Source organism: Stegastes partitus, unplaced genomic scaffold, assembly GCF_000690725.1.
Source record: "Stegastes partitus isolate 25-593 unplaced genomic scaffold, Stegastes_partitus-1.0.2 Scaffold1193, whole genome shotgun sequence".
Lineage (NCBI taxonomy): Eukaryota > Metazoa > Chordata > Actinopteri > Pomacentridae > Stegastes > Stegastes partitus.
This window is the reverse complement of record NW_007578924.1, coordinates 125642-142029: the sequence shown is the minus strand read 5'-3', so window position 1 is coordinate 142029 and position 16388 is coordinate 125642. Positions and strand designations below refer to the sequence as shown.

Genomic DNA, 16388 nt, shown 5'->3' with positions numbered 1-16388 from the left:
GTGAATATTATTAACAGTTTTGGCTAGATCAATTTTTTATTTTATTTTTTTTACAGTTAACTATTAAATTAAAACATGTTTTTCTATGATTTAATGGGTCATTATCTGCAATTTTAAAAAGCAGGAAAAAAAAAACAACTGTAAAATGTTCAAGAAATTACACTCTGTTAGGTTCTTGAAGATGTTTTGCCTCTCATTCAAAGGAAGAAGAAGCCCCTTGGATGATCGATAAAATGTCTTCAAGAACCTAAAAGAAAACTTAAGCTGCTTTTTATTGAAGCAACTGGGTCTGGGAAGGGTTGCTTTTTATTGTCAGCAGTAAAAACACTGAGACCCGTCAGTCTCAACTTGATGTTTGTGCTAATCTGCACGTCAGTGCCTGGATGTCTTGGCTTCCTTCAGTCCAGTTTGTAGCTATTCGACTGCTTGTAATGCTTTCAGTGCAACATAGACTAAGGACAGTGTGAGAAAATGGTCTGCACATATTTTAATAATGCAAATTGTTGCAATACACAGTTGGACACTCAAAGCGGTTGCAGCTTAAGTGTAAAAAAAGTGGAGGTACTTTTGATAGTCAGGTCAAGTGCTGGCTTCAGAGGAGTATGTCACACTATTTTGTGTGCAGATGGCACAATGCCTCATGTCTTGGAGGAGCTGATTCTGGGAGTCATTATATGGCGCAGCAGAGCAGTAGTGATAGTCTGAAGGAGCAGACAGGGTCAATACGGCAGCTGGCAGTCCTGCTGGCACAAACAAGTTTGGGTTTCTGACAGGAGAGACAAGCAGTTTCTGTGGGTTAGAAGAAGAGGATTCTAGTTGTGTGAGAAAGCTCTACTCAGCAGCTGAGATGAAGAAGGAACACAGCAAAAGGTCTGAGAGGTCACACAGCCAAGGCAGATTTGTGCCATTTTCTCCCAGCTACCTGAAATCTAAGTTATTCAGTCTGCATGACTTCACACAGATAAGGGGAAAGTGGGGATGTTGTGGTCAGTCTGGTGGAAAGGCGCTAGAAACTGTCAGAGAGAGGAGAGGAAGAGGAGAGGAAGAACAGAAGGAACGGATGCATATTCTGCTCGGTATTAATGATGTGAGATGAGACCAATTTAATGCAGGGACTATTTCTCAGACAGAACAGGTGAAATGAGTTCTGTCTGAGCTTCCAGTAGTAAAAAAATAGATGTTGGTTTTGGAATATAAATGACAAGCAGTTAAACTATCTGTTACCAGTAGAGAGCAGATTTGGTGCATAGGTCATAAATCTACAGAAAGACAATAAAGGACTAAAATAAAACTGTGACATTGACTGATTCTGGGACAATGCAGCCGTTCCAAGAAACCGGTAAGTCAGCGAGGTAACCCAAGGTTAAGTAAACCGTAAGCCTCGTCTGGAAAATGTACCTCCAAGACAAGCTTCCAGAAACAGGATTTTGCATGTGCTAACAATGGTCAAAATTATGTGTGATGGGAAATACCGATACAAACTGCTCCAAGAAATAAATATGCTGCAGCACATTTTATTCATAGTGACTGGTTGTGTTTGACACCTTTTGCTGTCAGTTACGCAGATTAAAAAAAAAAAAAGTTGGCATTTCATCTCCTAGGTTCTAGATTGTTTTTTGCCTTTTAATGATCTCTGTGACTCTGAATTTAAACACTAGACCGCAACTATTTCCTTTGTGAGACTTTTCCAAGCGGATTAAGTTGCTCGTGATAGCTAGAGAAGATGCAATCCCAGTTTGCGTCCACTGGGTGGCCCACTGGCATTAACTTTGAATAACGTCTGGGGAGGTGACTAACATAAGAAATAGTGGCTTGAGAGAAATCAAAGAAATGACTGATGGAGATGGTGTATGAAAGTTCATTAACAGGTGAGATGTTGAATTTGGCAGCCTAAAAAAAAGAAGAGGGCAAAGTAATTCAATTGAATGGTAAAAGAGAGGAGGAATCAAACATTTCCTTTGGTCTCAATTTTATATGATGTTGACCATAAAATCCCACCATAACTGTAAAAACATGTTATTATAAGACGTCTTCTGTAAAAATGAGGTTAACGTGGAACTTAGAAGAAAGAACAACAATACTTCCCCGTACAGTGACACCTAATGAACAAAATCATACGACCAGTGCTGTTAATGGGAAGTTGTGCGGTTTAACTGCTTGTGGTTGGGGGAGTGAAAGTGGGAGGTCTAGAGGAGGGAGGGTACAACACCCTCATCTGCCTCCACTTACCAGTCCTGATGTGCTGCTGGCTCTATCCAGCATCTCCCACAGCCACAACCACAAACTTTGAATGGAACATCCTGCCCTGTCAGGCTCCTCTGCACTGCTTCCAGGGCCATTTTTTGATATTTAGCTGATGCGGGGATTTTATTGTTAGTGTTTTTTTTCTTCTTCTTCTTCTTCTTCGCTAAAGTCTTTGCTCTCCTTTCTGAAGAGGAAAAGCAAAGACAGAACAGAATTGGCAAAGAGAGGAAGGGTGGGTTGTTTTTCAAGCATCTGCCCTGGTCCACTTGTTCTCCCAGAGCTGAAGGGATGTGGCGGGTCAAAGATGAAGGCTCCTTCCTGAAGCCTCTCTTCTGTTCTGTAGGATTCATTATGGTGGGAGATTCTCAAATATGTCAAGGTCAGAGCTGCCCACCTCTGAAAGGAACTATGGCTGTTATTCCACTCATCAGTCACAGGACCACGTTGTAGATACAGGACAATTACACTAGTTTTACACATTCTATTTGACTTTTTTTCCAGCTGAATCACTTCTCTTGTTCTCTTTCTTGCATGAACTCTCAAAATTCCCAACTCACACTCTTTGATTCCTTCTTTATTATCATATTGTCATTCTCCAGGGATCGCACACTTTCGCTCCTTCCTTCCTGTTGTTTGGTTGTTTCTCCCATTTTGTGTCCCCTTTTGTGAAACTGTGTGAGAAAGATTTCCAAACTACTAACTGTATCCTGTCCAACCTTGTTCTCATCTTTACATTGTGCAGCACAATTTTTTTTTTCTTTTCTACCCGTAGTAAGAAAAACAATGGTGGTCTGAGGTTGTGTGTGAAATGTGGTTGACAGCCAAATAAAACACATGAAACCACAAGCCAAATGTTCTGTCTTCATAGGTGGTCTGATGCCGTTTGATGCTGCGTGCACCAGTGAGGCTGACCCTCATACTTTTGGTCTGGCTGAACCTCGAAAGGAGAAAAACAACATTAAGACTAATGTAGCACATTAAAAACTGTGCTAGGTCAGCATTGCCCCATTTCCAGACAGATGCTTGCGCAGTTAAGAGCTTTTCCTGGTACACTTTGCAACACGAGGAAAACAATGTAAAACCTGTAATGCGATACAAAGTTCATTTACACTGCATCCAGCTTTTGTTTTTAACAACCTATGTACACCACATGATCTCTTATATACTGTTAAAAACATAATGACACAATAGGACAATGTTTGATTGTTATCTCATGCACCTGCAGCCTTGTGGTGTTTGTGTAAAGCGGAACTGAGCTGCTGCAGTCATTTTTAAGCTTTTTTGCACGTTGCTTTCAAAAAAATAAATAAATTCATGAATAACTGCAAACTGCCTGATGTAAATCTAAACAGTTATCTTTTGCAATCATGTCTTCATCCCTACTACATTTAGGAACAATCAACCCCCTGCTCTTGCGCAATTAGCTTCCTCGACTTTCAAAAAGAAATATAACATAACAGATAACTAAATTAAACTGACTGATGGTTTGTGTTCTTTGTGTTGAAATCCCCCATGAAACTTCAGTCCCCAAAAGGGGAAACGGCAACCATGGCAACCATGTTTAATTCTCTCCATTATCATATCATTTCCAGATGTAGTACATATAATTCAAGACCTCCCCCCCCCCCTCCTCCTGTTGGAGCTGTTATGTTTCCCCTCTGTGTTTCAGCTCCTAAGATGTTATTAATGCACGCACAATCCAATGCTGTTGCTTTCTGCTTCAAGATAAACAGTGTAGTAGTGGCAATGCATTGCGATCACTCCTCCCTGCAATGTTGCACCTTACCACGGCTGCTGAGACTTACTGGTAGCACATCTAATTATAAAGTCTTACAGTGTGATCCTCATCATCTCAATCCTGAGCGCTTCCTGTTGCTACTTTTTTTTTTTTTTTTAATTCAGCTCCTACTTGCAGGCGGCTCTGTGTGCAGCATTGTTATCAGACGTAGCCTACACAAAATTGCTTTTTTTTTTTTTTTCATTGAGAATGGCAGCAGTCTTGGGGCTGTCAGACCTACAGAAGACGGAACAATTCCCAGAATGCCTGGAATGCTGCTATTTTTCCTCCAGTTTGTGTGCAGCGGTTAAAGGGTTCTTCCACAAGCAATCTGCTGTTTCGCAGTGTGGCGAGCGGGAGGGGAGCTGTGGCATCCGTCTTCACACCCACTGTCGCTGCCGCTCAGAGGGAGGGGACGACCTGCACAACCTGCCCCGTCTGAATCGGGTTAGAGGGCTGAAGAGCTGGAATTAACAGCATTTTGTAGTTGCTGACAAGTCTTTTTCAAATAACAACAACAACAACAAAAATGCCTGTTCCCCTGAAACACAACATTTAACTTGTTGCAGAAGCAAAAACAACCGCACAGCAGATGTCTTTATCACATTATTATGAGTATTTTCAGAGTTCATTGACATGAGAATGAATGGTCTCATTCATTTTAGTTTATTGTTCAATCAGTCTTTGACTCAGCTGACAGTAGAGTAATTACTTACAAATTAATACTGTGTTTTTGAAAGAGCATGATATCTTCCTGTAAATCTTTCACATACAATATATACAGAATATTTTATATTATACATATGCACTTGTATACACAGTCACAAAAGCATCATATCCGCAAGTGGATTCATCTGAACGTTTGAGGTTTTGCTGTTCAAAGAGCTAAAATGCATCTGCATACATTCGACACACGAGAACGTTGAGGGCGTTTCTACACTCGGTCTGTTTCAGCTATTAAAGTGAACTCCATGATTATAATGTGTCTTTGCACTGATGTGAGATTTAGGCCCCTCTGAAATGCTAAACCAAACTCGAGTTTAGGTGTGATTTACAGCTTTGACGGTGCTTTACTTTCCATTTGTGAACATCATGAAGTCAAGTCCACGTGGTGATTACTAATCATCATGTCTGCCAAGGAGTTTGTTAGGTCCTGTCTCTGGGCGAGATAGTTCCAAAAAAAAGCTTAATGGATGGAGGTATGGCAATGGATAAGGAAAACTGATCAGGTCTTGGCAAAAAAAGTCAGACCTTCTGTATGTAACGGCAGCTAACTTTAAATGGCACATGCACAAATCAGCTCCAAGTAAACTTGATGGTGTTTTGCTTACAGGTGTTTTTTTCTTTTTCTTATAGCAACATGGTGCAGCTAAATGATCTTATTTAGGCTTTGATTGTCCTTCATTTTGTGTCGTTTTATGCAGATTTAGCTCCAGATCATAATTAAACTTCTAAACTATTTTTATTATCAAAACAACACATGCATTTGGATGAAAACTGGGACGAGAATTTGTGTTATTCACTTTAATTCAGGTCTATTTCCAGGACGTATTGATTAAATAATCATTGGAGCCTCTTTCAATATATAGTGCACCTATTCGGGGCTAAAAATGAACACCATTTTAGGAATGTTGCTTAAACGTCCTCCGTCTGATCGTCACAAGCTTCGTTTCAAACTACTTGTCATCTGACCATGCACCACTGTGCCTTTTCAATCCTAAATGAACAGTAGGACTTTGAACCAAGCTCAAATAATGATTAACTGTGTCACAATATGTACAAGATTTTAATGGGGCAGCACATACTGAGGCACAAAACGTAAACGTGCGTACTCAGTTGAAATGATTTGCTACGGATTGACGGCAGATGCGTGTAAAGCATGTTGGGGTTTTGCAGAAGAAAAATCAAACGTTGGACACTGCCTCAGCTGCAGACACAACATATTCCTAGAACGTGAAGACATACAGAGTGTGTGTATGCAACTATGTCATAATGAAAAAATATCAAATCATTATTAGTACATATAGCAATCGTTCCCATTTTTAGTGGAAGCACACTCATGAAAACAGTCCAACAATTTTAGCAGGCTGTCATTAACACAAAATTGTTTATTTGAAGGTGTAAATGAAAACTGTCCACAAACATAGGAGACAATTAATTTCCCTGTAAGTGAATGCCCCACTTCACTGGTGTGTCTGTTCACAGGGTGATTGATAAACTGGCCCTCTCATTCAGAAAGCAAATCGGAAATAAACTAATGCAGTGACGCAACAGACCTGATGCAAGAACGAGATTTTATTTTGCAACATATAACTGGGGTTCATCACTACAAGAACAGTCCGTTCACTTTTTACTAAGTGGCAGGCAAGAAAGCAAAGCAGCTTTGCCAACAATGTGCAGATCACCTTACTACGGCTGAGCAGCATTACAGTTCAAATTCTTCCGTGTCAAACACACTGTTTACAGGTGCTTGGTAGGCGAGCCTTTCATATTTTCAAGAAGGTTTATGATATTGCCTTTGGAGTGACTCGGTGAGTCTCCACATTTTCACTGGACAAACCTTCCATCTATTCATGAGTGCTCATAAAATTTAGGGAATGTACATGCCACCTCCTCAGGGCCCTCTCTGTGACCCTGTGTGGACTTCACTGACCCTATGTGAGGCTCTGCATGCATATTTCCTGCAGAAGTAAAATGCAGCTTTACAAAAAAAAATCACATACTGGGCTGAGGCTATCAGTTCAGGTTATTGAGTTGATTTTTAATAGTTGATTTGAACTGTGTATGGTTAACAGGTAATGTTATTTCAGCAGAGGTAATAAGAGGTAAACCGGTTATGTCTGAACCCTGAATACATGCTTTGTATGAGCATTTTGTTTTGTTTTGCGTGACTTCAAAGTGGTGTGGTGATATATATTTCTATTTGAGGAAATCTGTTGTGGAGCTTTACACGTGTAAAAATAATCTCTTCATCGTGCATGTGAGTGGATCAAAACCTCAGAACACAATCTATAAGTGAAACGAGAACATATCTTCATACCAGTACCTATTTCTAGTTACAGGGCAGCACTGGCATGATAAAGAAAATAGCTACAGTTTCTGTACGAGACTGTTATTATCACTCCACCTTTAAAATGTGAAGATTACTTAAGCTGATAATGAGGAATCACTCACAACACATCTGAGCAAAAGGTAAATTGAGCTGAACTGAATAAAAAGAGAAGAACTGTCTTCTAATTCAAGTGACCGGGGCTTCTAGTTTCAGGGCAGTCGACAGTGATACTCACTGACGGAGCAAAATGCTGGTTTGGAGGTTTGACATGCAATGTTCATTAGCTGTGGTGGGTCGCTGATATACCAGCCACAATCCATAAGTGCAGGGGTGTAGAGCGTTCTGTTTAGCAACAAAATAAGTTGGCTTCACTTGATAATTAAAGTTTATAGCTTATTGGTTCAGTTTGTGTGTTGGGGAAAGCATCGTGCTGCAACACTATAAAAGTTTAAAAATAAATCACATCATAGAATAATGAGACTTTACAGTGAAGTTTAGACAATCATGCATTAGTGAAACTTGCAGGCTGTCTGCAGAGCATTCACAGCACAAACCACGCCCATGACACTGGTATAGTGCTTGGAAGTCCCTTGCTAACAGGCTATTTTGTAAGTGTCTGTGGGGAACTCTAAAAAAACACACTGCACTGGGTAGTTATTGAATGATTGTGCCAAATTTACCACCCTTGAACTAGAAGCCCAAAGTGTCTTGGTGGAGAGCTTTACTCAGTGACAAAAAAGCAGCACTTAGTGGTTTTTGCTTGGTCTGTCCTCCCACTGCAAAACTGGATAGATCAGATCAAGTTCTGGAAGGTGACAGGAAATTCCACAGTTAGCTATGTCGCTCTTAACACAGTCCAGAGCAGTCAGGGAGCAGAGTCAGACACTGGCTCTATAGGGGGTGGAGATAAGTGCTGGCTAGGCCAAGAGGTGGAAAGGGGGGAGTAGGAGGGGCATCTGTGATCTCCCAGGGGGAGCTCTCACGTCACCACTTGCTGCACTGTTGAGCGTTCATGAGGGCAAGACTGGTCTCTGCAATGCAGCCTCCTGAGCAGCCGCTGAAGCTTGGTGGAGAAGTTTTTGTTCATTTGCCTGTACATGAGAGGCATTGCAAAGCTGCTAGAGAAAGCCAGCAGTTTAGACAAGCATCTCAAGAAATAATAGGTAGGTAAGTAATGTGCATTGTTAATGTACCCCGGTGCACCAGCTACAGTGTGCACCAAAAGGGTCATGTAGTATGGGGTCCACAGTACAAACTGCACACAGACTGAGGCTAGCAGCAACCTGTGTATAGATGGGTCCAAGCGAGCAGAGTCCTGATCCAGAGGTGTGGATTCTTTCCTAATGCGCAAAATGAGCACAAAAGCATAAAGAACAGCCACAGCTGGAACCACGTAGCCAATAAACATCATGATGGCGTCTGCCGCCTCCTTGTTTTGCATTTTAGAGCACTCAACCATTTTAGTGGAGATGTGGTTGCACACATAGAAGAGCAGCGAAGAGAAGCTAGTGAGCACTGCGCCACCCCAGATGAACCCACACACATGTTTGGTGTTATACACACTGGACATGTATGTGCGAGGCAGCGCCCGCTCTATGTAATAGTCCAGACTGAGCAGTGTGGTGGAATACATGATGACCAGAGATGAGATGTTGAAGAGGATGAGCAGGGTGATGTAGACCTCGTTGTTGTACTCCCATGCATGCCAGCGGGTGAAGGTGGAGCTCAGGAGCTCCACAGGCGCCACCAGGTTAAGCACAATACCCGCAATGGCCATGTTGACGAAATAGACATCCGGCATGGTCATGGAGACCTTGTTGGAAAGGTTCACTACGACCAGCAGCACATTGTAGCACAGCCCCAATGGGAAGCACACCAGGAGGTAGATGAGCGAGACGACTGACAGGATGAGGCCAAAGTCCTGGCAGAGCCGGAAGTCCACACTGGTGTCCGTCTCATTGTAAACCATGCAGATCCACATCGCTGGAATCTGACACTGGTCAAGCACTCTCAACAGGTCGACTGCAGACAGAAAGTCGGGGAGACAAGAGTTAGTTATTGCACTGATAATAAATGTCATAGTTGTTACAGGTTAGCTGTAACACTGTCATATGTTTATCTTTGTGAATCACGGAAATTCAGCCTGAATCCCAAAAGCTATCAGCTTTCAACGGTCCTTGAACTTATCCTAACATTGGTTTTGTTGTCAAAATATGTTTTTCTACATCTCGTTTAAAAAGGTCGCCAGTAATAAACCATTTACACAAACCAGATTCTGTAAAAAATAAAAAGTTCTGTCCTTCATTACTAACTCAGCTGTGACTAACAGTCATCTGACAAAAATCCAGGATCTTTTCAGCTGAACTGGGCTGAACTGCAAAAGACATTTTTTTGAAAGTTTTTTTTCTACTTTTACCCAAGGTTGTGCTCTTTCCATACTAAATCAAAATTTTACAGTAAAAGAAAATGAGCCCACAGTGAGTAGAAATGTGGCAGGAGCAGCCAGAAATGGTTTGGGGTTCAGAGGGTTAATATCGTGACATAAATAAAAATTTAAACAACAGTACAACTGAAAAACAACCAAAACCACACTGTTAATGGTGTGAGCTCAAGCACACAAGCGTTTTCTGTATTTTATGTACAAACGTGTGTGTTCTGTATTTTTGTCATAAAATACATCTTTTTAAAATTATATTCAGAATAATACCCTCTCTGTTATTGGCTTGTGTGCTCACTAGAGAAGCAAGCAAGGCCTTGACACAAAAACACGTCAGCCACAACTCGCCTATTATGCCATGGGGTAACACTGTTAATTTCACTTCACTGCATCTGACTGGCTGAATACAAACCCCTCACAATATGTTTCATTTGCTAGCTCAGCCTCAAAAACCCACTATTTCTCCTCACTGGCCAGAGCAAATGAGGCCCTTGTTGTGGTGGAAGAATACAAAACTGCATTTGTTTGACACCTTGGCAAGCTTTTTCTGTCTTCTTCTGTCTCTCGTTTTTCTCTCAAGCACAGTCACATGCGGGGGCATTGCTGCCTGTGCAGAGCTGCCCTTGTACTTTTCATACGGTCAAACGGTACGATAAAGAAGAACACTTTACAGACCGCTTTGGTGCTCCGGCGCTGAGTAAAGCACATTTATCTTCTGTTCAAGTTACTGCCAAGTTGACTGGGGGCTGGGCATGTGGTGATGGGTAGATTTATAAAGAGTGAAATGTGAAGCAGGCTCTGGTGACGGGTCAGGGAAGAACGAGTTGCGGGTTGGAGTTCAGGGCAAGGTCAAAAAAGAATGACCATGCACATGTCGGGAGCATTTGAGATCAAGGCTGAAGGGGGCTGCAAATTTTCAAAAACCTTATATAATGCTCTCCTGCATAATTAACTCAGGTGATTTTGAATAAATTATTCAAATAGCTTTGGAAAGGGAAGATTATAATTATATTGCAGGATAGGAGTGATAAGTCACCCAAGTCGACAGTATTTTATCTCCTCGGTGATAATTTGACCGTTATGTTTCCACATGTTCCAGGCTTCACTCCCTTAAGTGCTTTTAAAAAGAATGATTCTCCGCAGAAAGGATAAAATTTACAGTTAAAAATATGTGTGCAGAAATGTCTGGAAACTTCCCCCCCTCTTACAATACCCCGGAACAAAGTGCAGGAAGGCAGTTTTGTTTTCAGGAGGATGAGTAACTATGCCAGTAAAAGGGAAACATTCTTCCGTTCACTTACGTAACAGGACTACAGAGGGGCTGTTTTGGCCTTAAGCCTGAGACACACATACAAGGGCTCAGTCCCTCCCTTATACTACTCCAATTGGCTGTAATGAGACTATAGTGGAGGCTGGAGCTCAAAGCCGCAGTGGAAGTGGATCAGGAGGAAGAAAGTGTAGTGTTACTCTTTACAAAAAAGCCTGTCTTCACCAAGACAGGAGCACTGGTCAGCCCTCTTGTAAACATGGCTTTCTAACCTCAGCAGCGAGATGACTCACTGACTAAAACGGACCTTGACAAGCACATAATTAGCAATGCTCCTCTCCCACTGATTATGTCCTCTTTTCCTGAATGAACTGCACATCATATGAAGCTTGTTCACCCTTCACTCCTCCAACAACCTCTCATCACCTAAGGAGAAAATGACTTTAAGGGAAGTTGGTGATTATTAAAGAGGGCTCGCTGCATTGTGGCTGGCTGTCCCCATTCATTAGCACCTGCTGTATACAGACATTGCGGCCACCCTTTCATTATCACACCAGCTCAGTTTTGCAGCTTCCGTTAGCTGCAGGGTATCTTAAATATCTACATAAAAAAGGGTTATTGTTGTAAGTAATACAGGAACTTCTCAGCTATGACTAGTTTTCCAAAATTAGTTAAAAGAAACGGTACCTGCATTCTGTAGTCATAGTATCTTCCACAAAACTTTAAGCTAGTGTCTTTTTTATTGTATTCTGGACTGTAGGTATGCAGTTCAAACTGAGATTATGGGATTTCCAACATGTTCCTACTGGGAGTGGCATTGAGAGCCTCAGAAAGGTAAGATTATGCACATTTATTCAGTTTGATACTGAACCCTGAAGGACCTCTTAAAATTAGTCTAAAACATCCCGCCAGTTACCATTAGCTACTTAACATCAGAGATCAATTTGTCAACTTTTCATATTCCGTAAGTCACTCCAAAGAATAAAAACACACCCACTAGCGACGGCCCATACTAACATTACAGATCTTTTTACATAAAGCTTGTGAGCTGCTAGCTTTTTCCTGTCTGCATCTATTCACTCTGGGCAACATTTACTTGAGTGTTGTGAAAGTCACTGCACTTTAGCTCAGCACATTTTGCCAGCAGTCCATGATAATGAAATCTCTAGTTTTCCACTCAGCTGAGGGAAAAACAGGCGAGGTGAAAGAAAATGTCTACTCCTGACTTGGAAGCCGTGCAGCTTCATGCTGCAGGAGCTATGTCTCTTTTAATTCAGGGTAATGACAACTATTTCAATTTCAAGTTCACTTCTGAGTCTGTTAAGACTATAGCAGGAAGTGATGTTGTTGGGGTTGAGCAAAGGTCGCAGATACACAGTTAACAAACTACAGGCAATGTTCTTTGTTTACAGCTTGAGTGCTGACAGTGAAGTTATGTTAGTCGTCTTTTTAAGGCTGTATGCTCGCAGAAATTGAAGTTATTTTTTTGTGTTTGGTGTATGGTAACATATCACTTGTCATGTTATTTTTCTTGCATTGGTGGTTTAGTAAAAGCGTTCAAGGGCTGTTCCCTTGAAAAACAGTTCATCACATTGGTCTGCTCTTATGCTGCATTAATAATCCAGATGTTTTTAATTACAAGACAGATAACTACTCATTGATTTCTGTATTCAATATTGACGCTATGCACATCCGTTGCTATAAGCATGCATTTGGGAGAACAAGCTAGGAGAAAGCCTTACAGCCCCAGCTAAACAATCCTCTTGGACATGGCTTCGACTGCAGTCGTAGGCTTGGATAAGCCCCGTCTGAACTTTTTGCACTACTCCATGTCAAAAGCGGTTAAGTTAAATATTCCCAGAGGGGGAGGCCCTGCTTCAGCATGCTTCAGCCCCACCAAGCACGATCTTGTAACAGTGACGCCCACGTGCTTGACGTCTCAGCGTTTTGAAGCCAGATCTCGCAGGCTGATGGGAGTAGTGTGACATACTGGGCCCACACCCCTCATATATCCTTACTGGAATTTACAGGCCCTTCTCAGAAAGTACTGAGTGATGTCACATGATTCGCTACTCTTGTCTGCAGCAATGTGCAGTGGAGCAGCAACAGATCTACTACAGAAAGAAAATAAGATTACTCGACTCACTTTTACACATGCTGCGGCTGTGCGGCACTGTCAGCAGTCAAGTGTACCATAATGACAATTGATGCGCATAATTTTATCCCAAATGTCAGTGTATAACTCAAAAGTAACTGCCCTTTTAAACTACTTACTGCAGAGAGAGGCCATTAAAATGTAAACGGTTTATTTAGGAAAGTTCCTAAATTTCTTCCTGCTCTAATGTATTTCTCAGCTGCCTATTATTCTTGGAAAGCAGCCCATTAACTTAAAGTGGAAATGAGGGATCTGTCTTCAGGTAGATGCTAATGTTGCATGACATCTAGCAAATTACAATTACTAAGATCACAGTGGGTATTAAAATACTTGCCATCAACAGTTTCTTTTGAGAAGTTTTATATAATTCTGATCATTCTGACAAAATTATTCCCTTTGGATGGATTTAATAGATGAAACTACAGATTTTTTTATGCAAACTATACATCCATATCTACTTGCTTTCACCAAGTAACAACAGAAAAACTGAAAACAATTTGGTTTTGATGGACTCTCTGCTGCACACAGGGTGTTAAACAATGCCAGAGCCTTTCTGCTTATCAGGTGTGATAGACTGGTCAAACTCAGGTCACGGTCAGCCTCAGCAGCCTCCTCGGATTCTTTCCGGCAACATGTTTTAGCTGTCACAGGCATCAACAAAGTCGGAGTTCAATGGTCAGCACAAAGCAGGCTTACTGCCATTAAGCCACAGCACACACACCCATGTCCCCTTCAGTCACATGGACCAAGTTGACGACAACAAGTGCAAAGCCTAAATCTCAAGAAGTGTTTAATTTAGTGAGCGGTAAGTCAAATCTGAGAAGAGCAACTTTTTTTTCAGTCATTCAGCCTTGATGTGACATATGGTCAAAATAAAACACTAATACATCACCACCGCCATGATTAGAACTGATGTGAATGCATCATCTTCACTAGCCACAGTTATATGACTGGTTATTAATGGAAACACATGCTAGCATCTACTATTTATCGATGAGCAAAAGCTTTGATATCAAAACAAAGAGCACCTTTGAAACCACTTGATCAAAACCAGTGATTTTGCTTTGAGCAGTTTGTATTTTATGAATGATCCAACATCACAAGACTGTAGATAAGTAAAAGAACATAAATAACAATCTATTGGTGGGCTGGTATTTTAGGGAAAACATTAATAGATTTACTGATCCAGCAGGCAAAGCAGTCATCTTCCAGTAGTTATAAACACTGCCTATGGTTAATTAAACAGACATGCCCTTAGTTTTAGCTCCCAGTGGTAGATATCATGTTGTCAGCAAGAGGAGAGGTAATACTCATGTAGGGAGCTTAAAATTATACTTTTTCCCCTGCCAATGAAGGAGTTGTTTACCTGAGAGGCCCCTGATTAAACTGCTACAACTTCCCAGAAAGCTTCTTGTCCCTTGGGAAACATCTTCAGGTGTTGTTTTCCGAATACAAAACGTGAGCCGTGGAGCTCAGGAACATGCTAACAAACTACACCTTATGGCGTCCCTACACTTGACTGACTGGGCGGATGAAAGCGTGGATAGCTGTCACGGCTTTACCATTATTCTCCCATTTCTGCGGCTATTGTTGGCACAACAACCGGAGCTGCTCTCTCTCTCTCTACTCTCTCTCTCTCTCTACTTCTCTCCAGTCATCCCCGGCGGGACGAGCTCACTTCATTTTCAGGTATTAAAGCCCAACTTTCACGACATGACAGAAACAAGACGACAACTCACCACGGCTGTATAGGTTTGAAGGAGCGGTGGCGAACCTACGGAGGCATTGGGTATGGATATAGCATTTCCACTGGCATTTCTCGCTCGTTTCATTTGGGATAAAAAAAAAAAAAAAATACGCAATTAAAAAAAAGAGAGAAAAAAAAAACGTCCCTTCGTCTCTCCGCGCGCGGTCGTAAAGCGTTAAAAAAATTTTTAAAAAAACAGCGAGAAGAAGCGTTTCGGTGGGTTTGAGTTGAAACGCTCTTCAGCCAGCAACTTTTCGGACGAGGCTGGATCCAGAGAAAAGGGGGCCGACCGTTACAGGCTTTACTACTGCTGGAGTGCTGCTGAGCCCCGCACTGTGTACACACGTGACCCTCCCCCACCGTCTCCGCTCCACGGTCGCGAGGCCCGAGTGGACGTCCTGCGCTCTGATTGGACGGAGGGCAGGGAGGTGGGGCGCGAGGGAGACCGAGGGGGGAACACACACACACAAACACACACGTACATACAGATTCATGAACACACACACACAAACACACACACACAGAGGGGCAGCAGTCGTGTTTCCATCACTTCAGAGGACATTACATTGACTTACATCAATTTCCCTGGAGTCTGATCCCAAAGCCTTTAATCCAATCCTCAAATCAAGTCCTCACACTAAAATGAATTGCTCACCTGGCATTGCGGGGACTTTTTTTTTTTTTTTGTCCCCCCAAAAGCCCAGAGAATGTACAAGAATGGATGGTCAAAAACAAAGTAATGCAAATACATGATGCAGGATCACACTTTTGTAGTTCTTCCTGGGGAATGAACTCCTTGCATAAGGACAAACCTCTGTTATTTTATTAAACTTGGAACCCCTTTTTGAATTATATCAGGATGGAGAGTGCACAGACTGTACAGAAGGGCCTGTATGGACTTATCTGGTCAGATATTCTTAGAAAGAACAACACTTGGCATCAACCAAACACCATATAGTAACACCGTAATGCCTGGATATCTGCTTACGTATCCCTTCAACAGTCATTTTGAGATTTCAGTGCTGTTGTATGTTTTATATTGGAGTAATGTTTCAGATTTCAAACTCATGGTTCTCTTCCTTAAACTGGCTTACCTGGATTACAGTTTATTCTTCTGCCAAACTCTACCCGACGTTATTTTTTATAACCTGAACCAAAGTCTCACCTAATACTACGTTCAGACTACCCAAGAGGGTGAAGGGAAAGATGGGAGAAAAGATAGACAATCCACGTGACCTCATGTGTGAACAAGTCTATTTTTCTTTCCTTCTATGGCTGGTCCAGGACCAACATGTAGGCTGTCAAATAAATCAGCTTGTAAAAGAATTGTCTCAATGCAACAGCTCAATTGCATTCTTATAGCTCAGGGGTACAAACACAATGCCAAAAAGTTGCGTGTCTCCAACCTACTGACTATTTAGGTTAGCTGATGAAGACAGGACTCCAATTTCTAAAACTGCAGATGATGGTGAATGGTATTTAGCGTAGGCGTTCATTTACATCTGACCTGGCTGCTGGATCAGTTTCATCCATGCTCAATGCAAATTAGTTGGATTCTGCCTTTGATACGATTAGATATTTCCCACTTTAGTCCCACCTGCAAAGGTTCAGACTGACTTTATTGTTTGTCCAAATGGGCAAACAGTAACTCTTGAGAGCTTGAGAAGTGAGAGGTGTAGAACCTGGCTGCAATTATGGCTCGATCTTGC

General features: G+C 41.8%; 1 protein-coding gene across 2 annotated transcripts; it reads right to left on the bottom strand.

Moving 5' to 3' along the window:
• Positions 1 to 4668: 4668 nt before the first annotated feature.
• On the bottom strand, positions 4669 to 14984 carry gpr146 (G protein-coupled receptor 146). Of its 2 annotated transcripts, none has more exons than XM_008297133.1 (2): positions 14672 to 14984; positions 4669 to 9095 (listed from the first exon to the last, which is right to left on the bottom strand). In XM_008297133.1, exon 2 carries the CDS (start codon positions 9052 to 9054, stop codon positions 8053 to 8055), a length of 1002 nt encoding a protein of 333 aa, XP_008295355.1. In that variant the 5' UTR covers positions 9055 to 9095; positions 14672 to 14984; the 3' UTR covers positions 4669 to 8052. The 2 variants fall into 2 exon arrangements, with proteins under 2 accessions (XP_008295355.1, XP_008295356.1); XM_008297134.1 differs by lacking the exon at positions 14672 to 14984 and adding an exon at positions 14299 to 14551.
• Between the last annotated feature and the right edge of the window lie 1404 nt (positions 14985 to 16388).